The 23,902-nt window shown below is 31.8% G+C and overlaps 2 protein-coding genes, 1 long non-coding RNA gene, 1 other non-coding gene and 1 pseudogene across 4 annotated transcripts; 1 reads left to right on the top strand and 4 right to left on the bottom strand.

The window, feature by feature from the left end:
• Positions 1–3,001: 3,001 nt before the first annotated feature.
• LOC125217517 lies at positions 3,002–3,826 on the top strand. The gene is made up of 2 exons (XM_048119068.1): positions 3,002–3,446; positions 3,544–3,826. Exons 1-2 carry the CDS (start codon positions 3,002–3,004, stop codon positions 3,549–3,551), a joined length of 453 nt encoding a protein of 150 aa, XP_047975025.1. The 3' UTR covers positions 3,552–3,826.
• A 4,646-nt stretch (positions 3,827–8,472) lies between these two features.
• Positions 8,473–9,251, bottom strand: LOC125202209. Its single transcript, XR_007173056.1, has 2 exons — positions 8,884–9,251; positions 8,473–8,796 (listed from the first exon to the last, which is right to left on the bottom strand). It is a non-coding gene; the product is annotated as an uncharacterized LOC125202209 (long non-coding RNA).
• Positions 8,655–8,804, bottom strand: LOC125202915. Its single transcript, XR_007173245.1, has one exon. It is a non-coding gene; the product is annotated as a small nucleolar RNA snoR145 (small nucleolar RNA).
• A 4,031-nt stretch (positions 9,252–13,282) lies between the features above and the next one.
• Positions 13,283–14,780, bottom strand: LOC125218935 (annotated as a pseudogene).
• Positions 14,781–22,298: 7,518 nt separating this feature from the next.
• LOC125201625 (heavy metal-associated isoprenylated plant protein 39-like) lies at positions 22,299–23,702 on the bottom strand. Its single transcript, XM_048099814.1, has 3 exons — positions 23,544–23,702; positions 23,230–23,305; positions 22,299–22,858 (listed from the first exon to the last, which is right to left on the bottom strand). Exons 1-3 carry the CDS (start codon positions 23,547–23,549, stop codon positions 22,479–22,481), a joined length of 462 nt encoding a protein of 153 aa, XP_047955771.1. The 5' UTR covers positions 23,550–23,702; the 3' UTR covers positions 22,299–22,478.
• Between the last annotated feature and the right edge of the window lie 200 nt (positions 23,703–23,902).

Here is a 23,902-nt window from a genome sequence, read left to right as displayed (position 1 = left end):
CCTATCAATTTTTGAAATGTACTTTCTCTATCGAACAAAGTTCTAAGTCCAAAGGTGACAAATTTTTGTTAGATGTTGAAATCAAAATCGTGGCCCTTTGTGCGCCAGTTAGAATATGGAATCGATGAGGTGTTCATGTGGTCTCGTTAAGGCAGGTCATTTTCATTAAAGTTAATGAAACCAAATACATATATCTTTAATTATTTTTCATGACTTCATTCTTTGTCTGTCTTACCAGTTACCACGTCCCAATACTTTTATTCAAGAAAAATATGCTCACTCTTCACTAGCTTTTGGTTAAATCACGATGATGATTAAATATTTCGATTTTTTTTTTTTTTTTGAGAAGATGCTTATATGGAGTACTTTTTATGGATTATTAATCAAATTTAAGATAAATATGGAGTATTATACTCCCTCCTCCATCCACGAAAAATAGACCACATTGTGAATGACATTTTATCGTGGAATTAGTAAAGTAAAAGAGAAGGGAAAAAAGTAAGAAAAAAATAGTGTTAATGAAATGTTGGGTCCATATTATTAGCAGTGTTTAATTGTGTTAGGTAGCAAATGTGAGGTCCTTTTTTAAACTTGGTCTATTTTTTGTGGACAACAAAAAATGACAAATATGGTCATTTTTCGTGGACGGAGAGTATTATATTTGTAAAAAATATGAATTATTTATTAGAATTCTTCAAAGTTATAATAAAAATGATTAATTTTTTAAATTAATAACATTATAACCTGTATGTCGCATATACCAATATTTCGTTATTAATAGTAATAAAACTTCATCTAATGTCATTTCCATTATTTTCTATGCTTTATTTGGTTTAATATGACGTGGCAAGAACAAAATGAATTCATATACACTTATTTTTCGTCGCACAATATTACATCCTATTGTATATGTATCCATCGGTCAAAAAACCATAATCTATTCAAATTTACTATCTTCGTATCTTTTAAATTTTAATGGCTTGTAAATTATGAGAAAATGTTTATGTTCTGAATTCATTAAAATAAAACGCCAAAATCAGTATTCATTTTTTTTTGAATAGTTCCAAATTGAGATTTGCATGTAAAAAGTCGATAGATTCGATGTAATCTAAAGAAGACACATCTTAGGTTAAGAATAGTACTTTTATTTATAGGAGGGGACCTTTATATACATAGTGCTCGTTTCTCAACTAAATTTTGTTAGTTCTTAAACCTTTCCTGGCGTTTAGTGTGCTTTCCAAAACATCGATAGAACCATGTCTCCTCAAAGCAAGTTCAAATTCAAAACTCAACTACTTTAATATACTATTGTATGCACATGGAAATATTCTTTTAATGTGGTGGAACTGAATTTTATACATGGAGAGGTTCAAATAAGACCTCACATTAAAATAAGATCGAAAACCTTTTGCAGTTTTTCGACCATGAAGATTTATAGTGTATACATCTGTCTATAATCTATATACTGTGTTTAAGGATGTTTTGCATAATTCAATTCATGAAATTTGTGCTCGAAGTGCTGTCCAATCAATGCATTGGAGACCAATTTAATTATGTGCCATATTTATGTTATTTAATTTATGATGAATAATTATTAAGTGTCAATGTTTGATTAATTAGTTTCCTACATTGATTAAGATTAAATTGCCACCGTAACAATAGTCCGATATTGACACTACTTAAACCAGCTAAAAGTCGGAAGTCTAAACCGGAACAGTGTCTCAAGGACCTCTAGGACGCTTTAGAACAGGAGACGTCCTAAAAGGATCCTCATCAAAAGTCTAAACATATTTTTTTGTGAGTAGTGATTGGTGCTTGCTAAATATGCTCACCTACTATTATGTAGCGATCACTTAGGTGTTTGGCAAACAGTTTGGTGCTCGTAAAACACCATCTTTTTGCAATGGTGGCTTATTATGTGTTCATCCCAGCTGCACACCCTGTTTTATGAGTGTTGAAGAATCCTTCTTCTAAAGATTTGCAGCATATAAGTCAGCTTCTGATTTTTTAAATATTTTTTTATGAGCAGAATTTCATTGTTTGAAATCTGAATCACGGTCTTGGCTTATTCTGACAGCATCTTGCTTCAATCCTTCCCATAAATCCTCCTGGAAATAATATTTGTTTTAATATGACAACTTCCATATTCTAATGCTATTTTTGGCATAACACCAAACAAGTATGTGTATAATACGATATATAGATTATGTAATTCAATAATCTCATTTCCACTAAAAAAACATGGAATTGACCAACGGATTTTTCCGTGAGTAATTCCGAAAATCGGTTTGTAAGATTGCTCGATGGGTCAACAATATTGGCACAAAGAATGTCAGTAATTTGCTAAGAGCACATACCCGTCTATAAATTTAATTTCAACAACATTAATAAAATTTTAAGGAGTTCAAAAATAATTTCTCAATAGACAAGTCTGCCAGTAGTACATCTATCCGTCAATAAATTCATTTTGACAATCTAAATAAAAAACAACAACAGACAAGTCCATATGTAAATCCTCCGATATGTGGACGTCCATCAATAAATGTGATGATAAATTTGGTGCGAATCATAAGCACCAACATCCGTCTGTCAGGAAATTTACCCAAGGACGATCAGTTAGAAGTCCGTCGATAAGTGTTAAACACTGAATTAAATTGAACTGATATCTTTCGTTTCACTCCTTTATAGAGAATAGTAAAGGATTTTTTTCAAGATATAAATCTAATATCTAGATAATATTCTTCCAAGAATAGATTGATCCTATGTGATCCTTTCTTTGTTAACAATAAATTCATTACTATTAGTGGTTCCCTTTCTCGACCACATAATCTTGACATCATATGACCACGGCCTCTTCATCAAATCCAAAACATCGACAAATTCCCTTTGTCAATTGTCGGTAAAACTACCAAAAATTCCAAATCAACATGCCATGTGTTGTTGTGAACCTCACTATTTATTCAAACATAATTCTTCCTCTTCTTCACAACCAATTCCATTAATGGAAAACTCACAGCCATTACACACAGAGAGCTTCTCTTACAGCTGGTTAACACACAACACTCCACCTCCCAACCTCACACAAATCTACGACAACGACAACGACAACGACTTCTGCTTCGACGTCCCTTCTTCATCCGCTGAGTTTGTGAATGCGGATGAGATCTTCTCGGAGGGGCAAATTGTAGCCAGATCCCCGGGAACGGAGGCAGCCTCCGTTCCCGACAAAAAATGTAATCAAATCGTATCGAAATTGAGGAGATTGATGTTGAAGAAGTGGTTAGTGTTTGTGAGTTGCTGGTCAGGGAAGAGCGGGAAAGTGGATGATCTTCAACGGAAGGTTCTAGAATCTCTAGAAGCTTCGCCGAGGCGAAGCTCCGCGTCTTGTTATGATGTTGATGAGAACTCAATTAGTGAAGCCATTAGTTATTGCAAAAGATCAATAGGTTTGTTTCTTTTTCAGATTGTGTATACATTATTATCTTGAATTTTTTTTTTGTTTGATTATGGTTTTAATTTTTTATATTTTGTTTGATTTTTCAGAAAAATAAGGAGGTGGAGGAGATTTGTGCAAGGATGTGCATGAATCAAGAATTAGGATTTTATTCAAGAGATTGATGTGTAAATTGTTTCAACGTAAAAAAAAACTATGCGTTTTAACAGTGGAATTACCGACAGATATAGTTCAACGATATTAGCAGTGGGCACATGTGAATAACTTTTTTTTTTCCAGAAAATTCTGTATTAATTTTTTCCCACTTGTATCGGATGTAATTGTACAATATTTGGTAGAGGAAATCATCAATTACTTAAACGTTTCATATCACATGGAATAGTATAACTTCTTGGCATTTTTTATGTTAATATACTATTACATTATCTTTATGGTGAAAGGGGTCACATGTTTCAGTTTGTTTCTTTTTTAATGAAAAAAAGGACTCTTTAGTAATCAAATTGGAGAATGAATGATTAGCAAAGCGTAGACTAATGATTTCTAAATCCACATTTAATACAAGATTAATTAATTAGGGTGGTGGAAGAACAAGGACAGGCAAATAGGGTACATGGGTTCATAAATTTTGTATGCATATGCTAGATTTTATTGTCTTTCATTGCAAACGTTTGGCTATAGATTAGGGCAGGACAATTACTAATTAAGAATCTAAGATTTGATGTTTCATGTGTATCTCAACTTAGCTAGCCATGAATGTGACTGGGGGACCAACCCCTTCATTACATCCTACTTGTCCTAGCACTATGATATTACGTCCTTTTCTCACACATGGTGGCCTTATTTTACTCCACATAACAATTACACTATTACAGTATGAAAAATGAAGCAGACAAAGGTAGTCATTTCATTTATCTCCTTGGGCTTGATCATGGCCTCGTTTCGGTCATTGGACGATTTCAACTTTGGCCTCATAGTCATGTCGTCATTCTGTTATAATCCTCTGTTGAAGGCAGTCTTTAACCACGTCTACCAGAGTCCATGTGTTCTCTCAAGTGATAGGAACTTGAAGGCTCACTTCAGTTACTCGTCCAATGCGAATCGATGTGGTTGTAGATGACCCAAAACAAAAAAATATATATACGATTACATATTTTGATTGTACTAGTTAGGGAGGATATATTAGTTAGAATGCCGCATATATATGATTTGAGTTTTGTTTCTAATATTTTTAACAATTAAATACCTAGTGAGCCATTCTCGTATTTCCTAACTAATTTTAGGATGAAACCTCATTAAAAATTTAGTTGGCCCTTCCTAACCAGTAAGAATCTAACTTAACGCTTGGTTCACAACTAATTACTTATTTGGTTTGGATAAGAAATCATGTTGATTATTTTGAGTGTAGGATAGTCTATAACTCTAGAAAATTTGGCAGCTCGTGAGCACAGCCTATATCTTGGCCCAAGCAATATAACTTTACAGATTGTTATTACTACTATTATTTCTAGCTAGGACACATGCTTTGTTCTTGTTTCAATCTATAATGTCAATTTAGAGATAATGTTATTTATCATCCAAGTTTGCATGTTCAACTTTTTTGGAACTTATTGTTTTGTTCTTCGTTCTCTTTTTCTCCCATCTAATTGTCATAAATATTTTTTCAAAATTTTTAAATACAACCTGTTAACATATGAAGGAAACGGATTCATACACATTTGGTTGGGTGTGCAGTGAAGCTTAGACTTGAAAAAAATTGATTAAAATCGCATATAATTAAAACAGTGACAGTAAACATATTAGGGAAGCAATTGTCAAAATCTTGTAACTATAATGAGGTTTCTCTCTAGACCTAAAAATCTCATACCCTCAAATTAGTTATGGCAATAATATTTATCATAAAAATAAAATCCATTTTAATATATAAAAAATTATACACCTTAATTTTGAGTTTATCAATTGTAAGTATTTTTATATAATAAAAGTGACAATAATTCTAACAAAAATAGTTATATACTCTAGTTTGGTACTATAAACTCTAGATCATTAATAGGAGTAATTAAGAAATCCAACTAAAGTGGTACTATAAACATTGAAACAATAGGAAAACTAAAAAGAATATGTGAAAAATAAAGGTGATAGATGAAGTGAGACACAAAAGTGAAACGCTGAATCTCATGCCCTCGGACCTCGTAAGAGAACAAAGACTTAAGTGTGACGCCTTAGACCACTCAGCCATCATGACAAGATAAGATGTAAACTATAGCTATTTTATTTGCACACGAGTTCATGATATTTTTGGCAAAGAAAAACCAAGATTTAATCAAGCCAAGTTGTGGAAAGAAAAAACAAAGTTAACACGTTTGAGTTTGGTGAAAACAAGGACATGTCTTTGGTTAATTAGGGGACCAGAGACAAAGTCGTTGAGCCTTTTGTTTTCTGCGTTTGAAATCAAAACCAAGAGACATTTGGTTTTTGCATTCTCAAGTGAGGCCAATGTAGAAGCAAGAAGATATCATTCATGACATGAATATAGACATACTAGTATCTATGCATCCCATGTCCACTAATTTTGGGACCATATTTCATGGGGTTTGGCAACTTTAATATTGGGGGGGACAGGATTATGTTCTAATCTTGGTGTTTTCACTTGGAGACATTTTATCGTTTTTATACTCGACGAAGATCATATTCACTCGTACTAATGCCTGAAGGAGAGAGAGATATCCGATATACTGATAATTATTTTCCTACTCCTAGACGTGGAGGTACTTCCGTTAATTAGGGCTGGATTTGGGCGTCTAAAGAGTCCGGAGCTAAGACCATTGTGATGCCCCATTTCACCATGCACGCATATACTAAATCAACAATTAAGATAAGCATGGACATTAGAGTCTCTATAAAAATAACTCATTGCTCGTAATTATAGGAAAACAATTTCATCATCATAAACAAAAAAAAAACTAGAGCAAATGTATAATATCCTAGTAAAATAGGTATTCAGGAAATAGAATTACAAAATATTTAATGAAATTGAATCAAATATTCTATAACATTCAACAAAGAGAGATGACAGTTTGGGGACATTTGAAAAATTAATAAAATATATAATGTCATTAATACCAAAGATCCAAAGTTTTCATTTTTTTTGGGCCCAAGAGAAAGTAAGTATGTATGGAAACAAAAATAAAGTTTAAAAGCTTTTTTTTTTTTTCCACTAAAGGGGCTCTACTAAAACCCGCACTTGGAAAAAATGGGTAAAATTTTTTCTTTCTGGACTCTTCAAAATTGGATAAAAAGTAGTTATCATGCCTTTTTTAAGTGTCCATCGGGGTTTTATTTTTTAAAAGGCCCCGGGCCCCACAATTATATTCTTTATCAAATATCACGGTTAAAACCATTTTTCAAGCGTTTACCTATCCTCTTTTAAATGACAAGGAATTGCCAATCAGTTTTGGGGCCAACCCGACCCGTTTAACATTGGTTCACTAACCCAAGGGGGTTTTTCGGCCTTTCAGGATAATCGATTAAATCAAAAACTGAGGTAAACAAAAACAAATCAAGGCATGTCACTTTTCATTCTCAAACATCTTTTTAGGACAATGCCCCCTTTTTAAAAAAAAAGCCCACCTTGTGGCAGCTCAAAAAATATTCCCTTTGTTTATCACCGGGGCGCAATTCCCTTTAAATTAGGATTCACAAATTATTTTTGAACAATTCAAAATCATGCATTTTCCCCATTTTCCCCTTTTTTCCCATCGATAAATCTTTAATATCATCATCAAAATAAAGGTCCTTAGTATATCATTTTTATTGAAAAACAACTCCGTTCCCCAAACAAATCGAGTCACGATGAGTGTTCTACACAACAACACACGCACGAACACAACACATGTGCAGCTTAGGGTTGCCGCCACCACCATGGTCACACACCCATTATCACTCACCCCAAACCCCGATTAATTTCCTTTGTCATTCTTAATGCAGGGGACTCAGAACACCATTGATTAGGAAAAAGATTAAATAGAAAATCCCTTTTCCAATAAAACAAGGTAAAAAAAAGTTATAGCCTTGATTCTTAAACAAAATCTTGAATTGCCTTCTTTTGCCCAAAAAACTCTATTAAATATGGAACGGATGGAGTAAATGGTAGTAAGAGCAAAACAATTCTTGTTTTGAGCGTATACACATTTGAAGATATACATGAAAGTGATGAAACTATTAACTTCGAGTCTTATTACTTTTTGAAATATTCCAACTTAGATGAGTTAATTTTTCGCTAAGAATAAAATACCTAATTACTTTTACTTTATTTTTATCCTATTGTATTTTATCTTCATCTAAACAATATTTAAACTTTGTGACAAAAAGAAAGACAACTATGTTTGGATGGAGGGAGTATACAGTACAATATGTTTGTCATACTTTCTTGGAATTAAGCTCTGTTTCTCGAATTTAACATTAGTTAGAAAAGGTTAGTACTAATTTATGAACATTGTAATTGTAATAAGCAAAATTAAGAGATTCCAAAATGAATTTCTCACCATATGTAAACTCAAGAAAATATGTTTGCTTTGTCGATTCTAATTCGAGGTAAAACTGTTTATATCATTCGCAAAAGACACTAAAACTTCATAGTTACATTAAGTGCACATTAACAGCAAAAGGAAATCATCAATTTTGCAAGTACTAAGCCAACATTCTTAAATACGCTTTATCCATATCTACATTACTTCTTAAAATCAATTTTGTACACTCTCAAGGTCCAAATCTACGAGGATTTCCAAACTATTTCTAAATAAATCAATATCTTCGCTCCCTCAAGGAGTGTTATGAGACTTTTATTGCTTTAAATCCCCTTCAAATCTCATATTAAGTTCTATCCAGATGAAATAATATCTTTTTGAACATGTATGCTTTAAATAGATTTCCCATTTTATTAGGGATTTAAATCATTGTTTACATATTACATAATTGGGTAACGATAAATTTAATAATTGCAATTTCATTTTCATTCCTGATTACAATAACATGTCACCGTAATTATACTGCGTGAGAGAAATAAAGTTCATGCTATATTTGGGGTTTATAATACACTTGTTCGTCAATTGGAACAAAGCTAAATCAAATTATAAAATACTGATCTCAAGGACATGAAAATGAAAAACTAAGATAATAATGAAAACTATATAGTGTCATTGAGGAAAATATAGCCAAAGGGTTCAAAACGCATCTAAAATCGAAATTTTCAGAAGCGCGTTTAAGATGGCCAATATCCATTTGCGAAGGTGTAAATCATGTGTTAGAGAGGTGTCGTTCAAGACCGCTTCCTCTCCGCTGGGAACCTTCGCGTTTCAATTATCCAATTAAAGAGATATATTTCATAAAAAAGAAGGAATTAAAAAAATATCTGAAGATATGGAGAACCTAACCGAAACTAACAGATCCGGATCGGCGATCAAAATTCAGAACGATATCCATTTGCGAAGGTAAACTTGACTGAATCGGCATTTTCAAATCGCCTCTCGTCTATAGGTCCTTCGTTAGAATCGTTGAAATTTAGAATCGAGATAGGAATTTGCATTCGATTCAGATCGAAAAACAAATCGAATTCAAAATGGAATAAGCATTTGGGGAAAATAAAACAAATTGCTCAGTGAATACGAACCGAATAGAATGATTCACGCTGCAGCACGATGCTGCAATCGGAAAATAGGTAATTCTCTTCATCGCTAGTAACCATTAAAATTTAGGGAGAAAAACGAAGAAAAAATACAGAATAAAAATGAATGACTGCAGAGAAATATTAGGATTGCCTGCTAAACCTAATTGTGAAGGTTCATACTTATAGAGATGGCATAATTAATGGGCCGGGCCGTTAACATCGCCAAACCTGGATTACATATAGTCCAGGCCTTTTAGTTTTGGGTTATGTCGGAGTGGAGTAATGATTTAAATATCGGTATGCTAGTTACTCGTCAAAAATTCAATGTGTGATTTTTAGGGGTGGAAAATCGTGCGGGTTGAGTTGTTATTGGCACAACCTAATAACGACCAAATCCAATAAGACCTAATTTGAATCTGACCTGTTAACGAAACTACAAATTCGAACACGAATCTGGCCTGCTATCCTCAAACTTGAACACGATCCGAACCCGACACGATATAATATGGATTGACACGACACGTTAACGACCTGAATCCAATATTATACGATGATTAGACCTAATTTTAAACTTGATTACATGATAAAAATCAATTTTCCATGATTTAAACTCGATTCACAACAAATTAAAGAACTAAACTAAACTAAACCATTACTCTCTCCGTCCGCCATTAGGAGTCCATTTCTTGGTGGCATGGGTGTTAAAAAATGTTAAGAAAAAATGTGAGGAAAAATGTTAATGGAATAGGGGTCCCACTTGTATATACTCCCTCCGTCCCGGATAATTTGTCTCATTTTTCAATTTCGGTTCGTCCCACATAATTTGTCTCATTTCACTTTTTACCATTTTTGGTAGTGGACCTCATATTCCACTAACTCATTCCAACTCACATTTTATTAGTACAAAACTAATATATAAAAGTAGAACCCACATTTCACTAACTTTTCAACTCACTTTTCATTACATTTCTTAGTACTCGTGTCAGGTCAAAGTGGGACGAATTATTCGGGATGGAGGGAGTATTAGTTTTAAATTAAATGTGAGTGGAATGAGTTAGTGGGAGGTGAGACCCTATTACCATTTATGGTTTAAGTGAACCGGGACTCAGTGGCATATACAAGTGGGAGCAAGAATGTCTAATATTAATATTATATATAGGACATTGGTAGTCCAGTGGCAACCTGCTGAGGCTGTCTATCACTTGATCCGAGTTCGATCCCCATTTGCGCAAATAATTTAATCATTATTCGTTTTTTTATTGGTTTTAATTGTGTTTGAATACTTTTTAATTTCTGTACTCACATTTTCATTTTTATTACATACTTAGGTAATTATTTGTTACTCCTCACATTTTCGTTTTTGTAATGTGCTAGTAGTAATTAATTTTTTTAGTTAGGTACTAATAATTTGCACTCTTATTTTCTTTTCTATATGCTTCAATTATTTTGATTTGCCCTATTATGCTTTTCTAAGTAATGTAACTCGTACTTCAAATAAAGAAAATTCTTAGTTTTTTTTTTATTGTTTTTACTTTTTAATATTAAATTTCTTAATTTCAAAATTTTATGTCTAATATTATTTGTAGTATAACTCATACTTCATATAAAAAAGTTTTTACCGTTTAAATTATTTTTATATTAATTCAATGCTGTTTTATTTATATCATAATTATGGATAGTATAATTTGTACCCCCAAATTAAAAATTCTGGATATGCCACTGTCGGGACTCCTATACACGGACGGACTAAAATGAAAAAACGGGACTCCTATTCGCGGACGGATGGAGTATTTTTTTAAAAAAAATAATACGGAGTAATATTTACTTCTTAATGTGTTATCCGTATCCAACTCGCATCCAACCCGAACCCAACCTGAAATTTCCGAGTTCTTAACGGGTCAACTCATTAAGGTTTGGCCCAAACCCATTATTTTCGTGCGGATCCATATCAGATTATCGTGTCGGATCAAATATTGTCAGCACTAGTGTTTTTCCTTGAGCATTAAAAGATGACGGTACAGCCACTAAGCGTCTATGTGCATTCTCTAAAATGATGCATACTCCCTCTGTCCCGATCTAATTGAAACGTTTTCATTTTGACACAAGAATTTAAATTGTGGTGTTTAGTTAATTAAATTATAAATAGTAAAATAAGAGAACAAATAAAATAAAAAAGATGCAGATATAATAAAATAAGACTGAGAATAAAGTAATAAAAATAAAGAAAAAGTAAAATAGAAGAAATAATCAAGTAAAGAGATAAGAGGATAATATATAAGAGAGTAGTAAGCCCATTATTATCAAAAAAATAAACGTTTCACTTAAGCTCACTTAAGCTGGAACAAATGGAAAATGATTTTGGACATTCCGATACGTTATCTCAAATTCAAATGGGGTGAAACAACTTTGCATATATTCTGCTAATATAAAACAAGTAGTAACATTTCATTGTTTTTGCCTTATTATTGTATTTAAATTTATTAGTTTACATTTCTGCTAATATAAAACAACTTTGCATATATTCTTGTTATTTCATTGTTTTTGCCATATTATTGTATTTAAATTTATTAGTTTACAAATTTAATTTGGATATTATTTTGAAAATTTTATATTTTATCTTTGATAATTTAATTTTTGATGAATTTTGCATTTTAAATTTGCATACATTTTTTGCCTTTCAATTATGCATAATTTTATGATTCTAGTTATATAATTTTTTAATTTTAATAAATTATAATTTTAATTAATTCTCATATATAATTTTTAAATTTTAATAAATACACGAATTAAAAATTAAAGCATGAGACTCATAAATAATGATGAATGATGGATTGTGATTTGTGATTGCTGTTTAAATAAAAGATAAACTTGATATGCTAACTCTACTAGAGAATGGATAAGTAATTATATGCTGTGAATTTACAAGAGCTTTTTAGAAAGTGCTCACGACGCAAATACTAGAAATATTTGTTGGAAAATCCAGGTGGGGTATTAATTTAGATTTCTTTCCAATTTCATTCCCAAAGTAATCACATAATGTCATTTCTCTCACATGAATATTAATTTTAAAATTTCATTGCGGTACTCATGTAAATTATTATAGTGCAAAGTTAACTTTTAGTTATGCAAAAATTGTATAATAAATATATAAAAAAAATAGTATGCATATGAATTTCGGGGTATCGAGCTAGTTTTTGGCTAAAACAAATTTATCTATGTGACCAAATTTTGTACAATCAAAAACTAGTTTATTTGAAAAAAAATAGGTTTATTTATGCATTTAATTAAAGTATATAGATGCATATATAGTACATGAAAAGTGTATAATATTGTGATAATATATTTATGATTTGTGTATAATTTTTTAATTTTTTTAGAACCATAAATGTAATTAGTGCATACTTTTATTCAAATTTTAAAAAAATAGGAAGGAAATTCAAATATAAAAATAAAAAATGAGGTTAAAGGCTAATAAGTCTTTTTAACTTGTCCACTTACTATATTTATTATTTTAATATATAATAAATACATCAAATTATTAATATAGCCTTATTTTGATTGTACAAAATTTGATTGTTTATCATCTCATTTGTAAAGTAAAATAGAAAAGATACAAGTCCATGTTTCTTGATAAATAAGAATATACTATGAATCTATTACTAGCAAAAAGTCAGTGATAGTAATATAGAGCAAAAAAAGCACGTAAAACAGTTGTAAAGTAGTAATGACATAACAACATACAACTAATAGAAAAAGCAAACATACATCATAAAAACCACTATAATTGCAGAAAAAGCAAAACTCAAAACAAATACTCCGCTCACCGCATAATAAAAGGATCTCTTACGATACCAAGAAAACAATCACGAGAAAAACAATCACGAGAAAACGACAACAATACAGTCAATCCAAATTACGAAAAAAAGACAACAAAGCATTCGAAACCTACCATTTTAACATTGAAAATTTTGACCAAAGAATGACCCTTTTTTATCACCACATATCTATATTAGCCATAGACACCTAAATCATTGCATATCCATACTAATAAGGATTGTCATTTCAAACATGTAGATGCGTGGATTCCATCAAAATCTACTCATGAATCTTTAGTGGATCATCCAATGTATAAATATATGGTTCAAATTCATACAAATGAAGCACGCAAAAGGCTATTAATTATAAATTCGATTTTCGATATTTCAACAAGCAAATAATACGGATAAAGATTCATAATTGATGACCATTTTTCTTTAATAAACATCAACTATGAATCTAAAAAAGCAATCGAATCTACTCTCCTTTTCCTCTAGAAACCCTCTTTATCATACTCAAATTTAAATCTAACTTAATTCTTTTAACGAAAATAAAAAAAGAAAGAAAAGGAGTCTTTGATTTAGTAGATTCTCAACGGATAAAAGTGATGGTGAAGAAAAGCATCATTTCATTCATTCCTCGTCCGCCATCTCCGCCGCCACGTCGGAGAAATCCTCCAATCCGGCGAACAAATCATCTTCGTCCAGCTCCATCTCCACCTCAGCATGAGATTCCTCCTCCGCAGTCTTCCTAGGTGCGCGGATGGTTCCAGCCAGCGAGTTCCGGTGGGTCGGAGGGGAATGGTTGTGGTCGCCAGTGAAGGTGAGGATGAACATGCTCGGATTGGCCTTGTTACGCTCCACTTGCTTCCTCGCATTACACCCCTTCAGCGTGCTGCATCTGTAGTAACCCCTGGTTTTTCATAAAAACAATAAAGTTGAATTCAGTTGGTAAGACGCTTTTAAAATTTAAATTTTAAAAGAAATACAAAATTGAGAAAATTAATAGAATTTGTTTAAACTATGGATACAAAATAAATTTCAGTTCAGTTGATAAGACGCTTATGAAATTAAAGGAAAAACACAAAATTGAGAAAATTAATAAAATTTGTTTAAACCGTGGATACGGGGATCCCTTGATGGGCTTCTGGCCGTATTTCCGCCACGACCACTTGTCGGAAGAGATGCCCTCCATGGGGACATGGCACACGTTCTTAATGTAATGCTTCCTGCAAAAAAAAAAAAAAAATTTAAAATAAAATCATAAAATTGGAAAAATGGATCTATAAGTGGAAAGAGCAAGAATGGGAATTACATTCTCGCAAACCTTTTCTTGATGGTCTTTAGTGGGGAGGGTTTTGGGGGGTTGACGATGGCAAAAGGCAGCTGGTTTTGGGGGGGGAAATTGGCTGATTTCTTGATTGGGCGGCGATGGATCTTGCAAAACGGAGAGGGGGGAAATGGGGAGGTTGGTTTGCTGCTTGGAGAAGAAGGGTTTCCATAGCTCATGCAAACCTTCATCCAAGCTGGTTGGTCTCGGTTCAAAAAAGGTGCAATCTTGCACAGTTGGGGTGGGGATTTGCGCCGCCGCGAAGAAGGCGGCGGCGGGGGTGGGGGGGAAGGCGGAGGAGCAGCAGCTTCTGACGACGGCGTTGAGATCCCAGTTATCATCATCCATGGCTGTAGTGAGAGAAGTGGAGGCGCTGACTTGATTGGGAGTGAAGAGAGGGAGAGGGGAGTGAGGGGTTTTATAGGGGGAGAAATGGAGTATGGGTTTGTTGCTTTTTGTGTGATGAAAATCATAAAGAGGGAAAAGGGGGGATTTCGCTCATCCTCACTGGCGATTCTCTCATTTCTCATGTGTTGGGATGGGAAAATGTGGTGGAAATTTTTGGTTTTTTTGCTTAAGTAGGGATAATAGGAGGTTGACTTTAGAAATGTCAAAGGGCAGTTACAACCATATGCGTACGCGGTTTAAATTGTTTGGTGAAGTGGGGCTGCAGACAAAAACCCACTCAGGTAAAGCCACGTAGGACTACTGTCTCTTCACTCTACACTCAAATTCCTGGTTTTCAGTTAAACGAGCCTTGGTCGCAAATCCATTTTCCCTGTCCAAGTATCGAATCATCGTATAATAAGAAAACTATGATTTATCTTTTCTAGTAAAAAGAGAAAAACATTCCTTTTTTCAATTCGCTATTCGAATATAACTTTGTCGTATAGTTGTTCGATATTGATATTTGAGAAAAAAAAAATTCATCGAAAAAGTTAAAATGCGTAATACAAGAATAAATTTATAGTTTTGTCGAACTATTAAATTTCCCTTGTCGATGTTTCGAATCATTGTATAATAAAGAACCATGATTGATTTTCACAAAAGCGAAAAACATTCCTTTTGCCGTTTCGTTATTCGAAATAAATAGCTAGGTCCTACAATCGTTCGACATTGGATAAGTCGAGATTTTTTTCAACGAAAAAGGTCAAAACACGTAAAACAAGACTAAATTTATAGTTTTGTCCAATTATTATGTTTCCAGTGTCGGTGTTTCGAATCATCGTATATTAATGAGCCATGATTGATTTTGTACGGAAAGCAAAAATTATTCCTTTTTCCGTTTGATTATTCGGAATAAATAACTTTGTCCTATAATTGTTCGATATTGAATTAGTCTGAGATATTTTTATCGAAAAAGGTCAAGCCACATAAAATAAGAATAATTTTATAGTGATGTCCGATATCAGACTATATTTACTCAACCGACCGACATTCGTAAAACTCAATCTTACATGTAGTGATCGGTTTAATGAATTAGTTGTGTGTTATAAATGTTATTCGCAATACTGAATCTTACTTATAGTATTCCGGAACAAATTAAACACAAAATTTGAACACGCTACTCTATAATAGTACTCCATATGTCCCATAAAAATATATGCATTTTAAATGGCACGAAAATTAATACACAATTGGTAAAGTAATAATGATCAGAACGCTAGTTTAAGTATTGTTAGTAGATAGTGAGAACCGCATTATTATTAGTGTTTTAATAATAGACCCTAGTGATATAAGTTGTAAATAAATTATTGCATGTGGGTAATGAGTTCAAGACAATTTTCCATTTCATAAATGGAAATGCTTATATTTTGATGGGATGGACGGATTGGAAATTGAACATATTTTTGTGGAAAGAAATGAGTATGGTATTAGAATTTCAAATATTATTTTATTTATGTTAGTTAATTTATTGAATAAATAGGAGTTTAAATCTGATAAGCAAAACAATATCAGGTAAATGAAAAATAATCAATAGTCCAATGTGTAACAATACGTGTTGTATTTGTAATTAATATAATTACACTTTTATTCACAAAAAAATTAACTTTTTTTGTGCGTCCATCAAAATACTGCCCAATGTATTTATGAAAACTTTCTCACAATTTAATATTTATTACTTTTATACATCAATTTATCTACATTCAATTTTTATACATCAAATTATCTGCATTTTGTACCTATGTGACTCCTTATTATATTCAATCACTTTCTCTTTTTCCCTTTCATATCTCAATCATGTTTTCTATTCTTTAGTATATCTTGAGTTATCTGTTATCAAACGAGTAGTATACAGCAGTAGTATTTTTTTATGGATTTATACTAAATAAATTGTTATATTTTGTTTATCCCTCGAAAAATCTCGAATGTTTTATATGTTTCCATTAAATTGGCATCAACTGATTTAATATATCTTTACTTTAGTTTGGGCATTTTTGTATATTTTTATTAAATAGGATAATTTTCAATGATAATTCATGAAACAAAACACTTACTCATTAACACCTTATTATATATACTAGTACTTAGTATTTTTCAATGATAATTTATCAGTGTAGGTTTGACGACTTAGAAAAAGCGATGAAGCTAGAATTAATCTATACTAGTAATATTCATAGATCTCAATAATTGAACTTTAATCTTATACTATAGTATAAGATACATTTTGAAGTTATCATTCTAATGCTCGAAAATGAAATGAAAAATTATTTAAGCTAGATTTAGTTGATACAAAGTACAAATTCACGTAAACTAGCCGATAAGTCACATCCATTAATCTAATCCATTAATCTACTCGAAATCAATACTCCCTCCGTCTCAGATAATTCGTCCCAATTTTTCATTTCGGTCCGTCCCACATATTTTATCTCATTTCACTTTTACCATTTTTGGTAGTGAACCTCATATTCCACAAACTCATTTCTACTCACATTTTATTATAAAAGTAATATATAAACGTAGGACCCACATTCCACTAACTTTTTCAACCTACTTTTCATTACAATTCTTAAAACCCGTGCCCGGTTAAAGTGACCCGAATTATTCGGGACGGAGGGAGTAATATTTTGGTGGACAATCATAGTAGTTTAATATTTTGTTATGGATAATTTCATAAATTATTAATGTGGATAAGTAGTGGGACGCCATTGTATATTTTTTTTCTTTGTAACTTTTGTTTTAGTGGCAATGTTAAAAGGTGGTAATAGTCGCTTGCGTATTCTATTTGTATATAATAAGGTCCAATCTTTTTATTATTATTTATAACATGTGACATCGAGGTACATGAAATACACGCTATACCTGGACTTTTATATACTACTCCCACCTTTGCCAAAATCTGTCACATTTCGCTATTTTAGACTAATCATCATTTAAAGATATTTTTTTATTTTTTTTATTTTTAGCATATAGACTTCATATTCTACTAAGTAATTCATTACTCCCACATTCTAATTAATATCTAAAAGTGGGATTCATACTATACTAATTTTTTTATTCATTTCTTTTATAGAGTTAAACAATTTTTTTTAATTTAAATTGAGTTAAAACATGTCTTTACATAGCAGATAGATGAAATATAATGTTTTAAATTAATTAAATAAATATGGATTGGAAAGAATGAAATGAAATGAATTAATATTCAATTATCCAGCGAAGGCTGATGTTGCTATAAACAATAAAAAAAAATCCTTTCGAAGTCCATTTTATTTATCACTGAAAAAAAATACTCCTATTCATTTTATTCACCATTTCATGAGTCGCGAATCACGATTTTTTTACTTAAATAATACATCTCACTATTTTCTTAAATAGTAGTACTATTTGTTTATAGAAGAGTATTATGCAAAAGAAATAAATTTAATTTGTTTGAAAAGAACACCATACAATTATATCATAATTTAACATTTTTTTTCTTACTAGTAATTTGTATTTGGAGAAAATTTATATGATGTGGAAGCCAAAATCCATGGTAGATTAGAAGTATAATTTTCAAATCATACATAATTTAATCGAACAACTAAAAATTATCAAAATTATAATATAATTAATTAATTTTAAAAATGATAAGATTCACTAGATTTTGACCATATTTTAAAGACTTAAAGTTTTATGGTAATTTGCCATTGATATAAATAAATTTGCCTCTAATGAATTTGATTCATAGTTATCGGCCATGAAATGCATGTGACCTCGCCGTCGTTTTGCACACGTCATACCGCCTAATTCTTATCTCATGGGCCCTACCGTTTCTCATAAAGTGAAAAACACCAAAATTGAATTAATCCTATAGTAAAAGTAATTGTCCATCTTAATTTAATTGTGCCCATAGTTATTTGTTGCTGGTATAGTAGAATGGCAGTTTTATGCATTTTTTCTTGAAAGGAAAAATATATTAATTGCTTAGTGAAATCAAAGTGTGCAATCTCCCCAAGTTAATCCCAAAAACTCTTCATTTATATTGACCAACATATATATATGGATAAAATGATTTGATGTGTATCTTTGCATGTATTGATTATAGGGTAAATTGTGGTGAAATAATGAAAGAATGAATTTTCCAATCTGTCTCTGTTACTTATTCTAAATTTGAATATGCTGCACTTATTTGTTTTTTAAAGAAAGAAACTTAATTCAAAGCGGCATGCATTAAGCATATATATGTGAAATAGGGGTGGCGAAACGGGTTACCCGCGGGTATCCGCACCCGACAAGTCGGGTACCCGTACCCTATTTTAGCTAAATTGGTTATCCCAAAATACCCGCCCCGTGATATACCGGGATTATCCGATACCCGTGTCGGGTATCCCGTACCCGCCGACATCCCGTACCCGGCATTGCGGGTACCCGTACCCGACCCGAAATTCGAATAAAAAATTTGAAAATCGTAATAATCGTCAATGTTCCTTAATTTACTTAATTAATATTGATGGTAAACTTTGAATAGATTAAGAATAAAAGTGAGGGGACTCTATAGCTAGTTCCGATGAGTTTTCAATTGTATGTTCGTCGGAATATAAAAATGTTTCAAAAGAACTCTTAGAAACATTTCATTTTCTTCACTCATTTTGGAAAAACAATAATATAAATACTATTCTCTACATTATTATCTCTCTTACTTTATTTTTTCTTCATTCTAACTATTTATTTTTAATTTTTCAAAATGAATGTGTATATGGCTATTATTATTTAACTATTTATTTTTTTTCTAATTTAACTATTTTAAACGCCTCTATTAATATGGAATGGAGGGAGTATTAAAAACGATATATGACTCTAATACTAATAACAACGGGTATTAACGGGACTAACGGGTATACCCGTATGGGTAGTGGGTATATCCGCTACCTGCAAAACTCTAAAACACACTACCCAATCCCGCCCCATTTCCCGTTATCGTCGGATATCGGGTACCCGATACCCGGCGGATAGCGGGTTGAGATGGGAATTACCCATTACCCGCTACCCATTTTTGCCAACCCTAATGTGAAATAAATTAATAGTAGTTGGGCAGAATATATGACGAGTAGGAGTACTATATTTTTCTAAGATGGATGATATTATATATAATGCTAATTAGTAGGTGACAAAGAATAATATTATCAATGTCCCAATATACACAATAGAATAAATAGAGTACAGTTTGGTTTTAGACTTATATGTCATTTAACTATTTGTTCCGTTCTCTTACCATTAATTAAGATCAATGTAGAGAGTTAGAAATCCCCTTAATTACCTTTCGCCTAAATAGGAATAAATAATTAGACATTTGAAAATTTTAGTAGTAGTATTATTTTTATTTCAATTCCTCTTTTTTAACTAAGCAATTTGGTTGAGTCATTCTTATACATTAGACTGAATGACCTATAATGGAAACGAGAAAAAAGAGCAAATCTAGCTTGTTCGACTCTTTAAATCCGAAAAAAGACGAAAGCAAACTTCAACTATTGATCTTAAGTTGGTCATGGAATAGCTACGCGAGGAAGGAAGTCTCTAGCATTGGACTTTGTAAAACAAAAGGTTTGCACGCAAAAGAAAAGAAGAACATTGATTATAGCTAGCGATAACTTATAAGCTTCACTGCTTTTGTTCAAGTAAGAGTTCGAGTTCCGTAATGAATCTACTATCCTAACATAAGTGGAGTATAAGTTTAGTGTGAAATACACGAATAAAAATATTAGAACTCTACATTGACTAACATGAGTGTTTTGTTTAGTATCCAACTTATTAAAAAAACTATTTTGGTCAAAAGAAGTATATTAACCAATTTTTAAAAAGTCATGTACTTATTGAAATAAATTTAACAAAATCAAATAGTTACTACTCGTAGTTTTATAATATGCTAGTTCTATAGTGTAATGGAGTACGCCCTTTCTCATATATAAAAATATATAGGAGTATTAAAATAATGTCTCTCATACGGAGACATAAATTCTGAAGATGTCATTAATCAAAAAAAATTCTTATGACTTATTACCTACTTATAAATATTACAAAGTCAAATTCATGATATTTCATTACTGGAGTATATGTTATTCCTATATAAACGAGCCTGAGTATAAGTTGGATAAGAGAACCATACTAGTTTCTGTTGCATATGAAACAATATCTCAGCCCATTTATTAACAAGTTAGGCCCAAGCCCATATTCATACTCTGCCTAGTTGAGGACTTGAATATTGATTATCCCTTGATTGATAATTTTCAATAGGATACGAACAAGCACGATAATTTTATCATGTTCGGATTCGTATCAGATTGAACCAATAAAAATATGATAATTTTTTATTAGTTTCAGATCAGATTAATGTAATAGATCATGTTCAGGTTTATATATACCAAACTAGTTTATTATTGGAATTGATGATCTTTTGAATATACCAAATCCGGATTTGAGGTCAACAACTTAAGTTAATATTATGTCGACCCAATAACGATTCAGTCGCCAGAGAGCCATAGTTATAAACTTATGATGCCTAACTGAAATCACATATATTGTTGCTATCAGTGGCAGACACACCATGGAGAAACAAATAAGGAGGCTCCTATTAGTATTAAATAAAAATAATACTTGAGTTATTATAATTTTGATAATTCATGTGAATTGTTAAGGAAAGTCTTTATCATCATTATCACGAATTCACGATGATATAGTGTAACATTATTAGTCTAAAATTGTGAACTAAGTATATACTCAATTCCTATCAAAACAAATGTTTGTATTCATTCATCCGCTGGTTGTCATTATAATGTGGCACACGTAATTCAACCATGCATGTCTCTCTTTATTTGGATTTAATGTATCCGAAGTGAATCTAATGTCATTTTCACTTTATTGGAAATTTCATTTCAAAATACAAATGTCATATTCTAATTATCAACTTGATTGAACAATGACTACCTAAAATCTCACAACCAATAATTATTTTTTCCCTTTGGTATGACCTACTTAACCGACCATCTGCGTACTCCACGCTAATTACTTTATGTTTGAGGATAGGAAGAGACCATGTTTTCAATTTGTTATACTAGTATTTATTTAAATATATATTGTTTGATTACCATTTAATCGTAAACTATGTCCATTTTTATTTTTGAAGCGACAATAAAATTATGTTATATACGTGCTACATATTTTTTTTTTCTTCTCCCCTTTCCGAAACATTACAAAATGAAAATGAAATATGCAAACATAGAAATCAGTTTTTTGTAGTAGGAATTCATCTCTTAACCCCATCATATTTTAATTATTTTATCAAACCGATCACATATAATGTTTATTATAATTAATAAACATTACTTTCACTTTTTTTTGTTCATAGAACAAATTTGAAATCTTGGAAAACCATACCTTTACAATTTATTATTTACAAAATAAAGCTGTTGTAGCTAGATATAAATGTAAAAATTTGGCAACCACATTATTTAGGCTTTTTTTCCTAGTCGATTTGTCAAACATCAATGAGACGTCACCACCCATTTCTCTATAAAATTTTGTCTGCATCAAAAAATATAACACAACTTTACAGCAAGGACATCAACTGTGGAGCACTCCAATGAAATTATGTGCATGATAATAATCAATTTTTATAGTTCAAAAAAACATTATTACAATTATATATATACATTACAAAATATTGAAAAGACCATTATACCCTTATAAATTATAAACAGAGTTGCTCTGTTTTTTCAAGAAGGGAAAACAGGGCAAATTCACTTAAGAGATCACACATGCATTTGGATTCTCTTCCATGCTGTGATTAGCATAATAGTATGTGTTCATCGGCGGATAAAACTGTCGGAACGGCATCACCGTTCCGACAACGGGCTCAGGTTCAGCCTTCTTCTCCTCGTCTTTCTTGGCCTCCTCCTTCTTCTCGCCTTCTTTTCCAGGCTCCTCTTTTTTGCCCTCCTCCTCCTTCTTCGCCTCGTCTTTCTTTGCCTCCTCCTTCTTCTCAGGCTCCTTGGGCGGGCCCACAGAGACGATGCCGACTTCCCAGTTTTTCTTGCGCAGCTTGCTTACAACTTTCACCGGATCAACTGTCCCGACTACCATTATCGTCTTTCCCTTCATGTCGATGGTGATCTCGTCGATTCCTACAATAAAAAGGGGCATATATGTAAATTGAAGTACATCACTGTATCAACATCTGTAACATGCACTTGATACAGAGTGAACGGCGGCCGATCATCGCTCTTATTGTGAATGCCCTTATAAACATGATAAATAATGAAGAAACTATTGGAACATGAAATTAAATATATCTCCATAAGACTAAGATACAATGCTCCTAAACAAACACAATAAAAATAGATGAACTAAACTTTATTTTCAAACACTTCAAAACTTGGGAACAAATATTTTTTTGTAAGACTATGATATTCACTTGAATAATGCTCTAAAAGAAAAACAGTTAAATTATTGATTTTATCATAGAGTTTTATAACAAATTTTTTTACAACCAAACCTGAAAGAGTAGCCACAGTTTTGAGAGCCCTTCTTTTGTCTCTGTCTTCTTCCAGATTTAGTTTCAAAACAAGAATCTGCAGAAACACAACATTAATCTCCACAAATATATAAACTAAAATCTTGCAAATACAATTTTTTTTTACAAAAACACTCACAATCTTCTCTTTTTTGGCAAAAGATGAATAAAGCAACAATCTTTCTTGAAACAAACACACACACGGAAGAAATTCTTGGGTTCCACAAAGGGAACAATCATTGAACAAATAAAAAATTAGATAATCACAAAAAAATGGCTAAAAGAATTAATCCAACCTTCATTTTTGGTAGAGATGCTGAAAAAGAGAGACTGGAAATGTAAGGAGAATGTGATGAGATGAGTAATTAAGAGAGGAAAAATGGAATCAAAATCACTAGTGTTCAAAAACTTAAATATAAGAGGGAGATGACAGAAAGAGAAAAGTGATGGTGGGAGATAGGGACATATGGTGAATTATGGGCTATTTGAAAATAAAAGACAAGATTGTGATTCACACAATCAAGAATTCCTCTAACTAAAAACCAAAATATTGCAGGAGATAAAATGTAGTGCAACTGTCCATCTCCCTATATCTCTAAAATGGGAGGGAATGAAATAGTTAGATGGGAATGAGTGCACGTTTCTCCAAAGAAAT

The sequence above is a fragment of the Salvia hispanica genome, chromosome 1 (assembly GCF_023119035.1).
Source record: "Salvia hispanica cultivar TCC Black 2014 chromosome 1, UniMelb_Shisp_WGS_1.0, whole genome shotgun sequence".
NCBI classification, from domain to species: domain Eukaryota; kingdom Viridiplantae; phylum Streptophyta; class Magnoliopsida; order Lamiales; family Lamiaceae; genus Salvia; species Salvia hispanica.
The sequence above is the reverse complement of the archived record's forward strand: the minus strand, read 5'-3'. Positions and strand labels throughout refer to the sequence as shown.

Excerpts from the sequence above, each read along its gene's own strand:
- LOC125201625 (XM_048099814.1), bottom strand. Across the intron at positions 22,859-23,229 it reads AACTGTGGCTACTCTTTCAG|GAATCGACGAGATCACCATC; the intron begins GTTTGGTTGTAA and ends TTTTTATTGTAG.
- LOC125217517 (XM_048119068.1), top strand. The coding sequence starts at position 3,002 with ATGGAAAACTCACAGCCATTACACACAGAGAGCTTCTCTTACAGCTGG.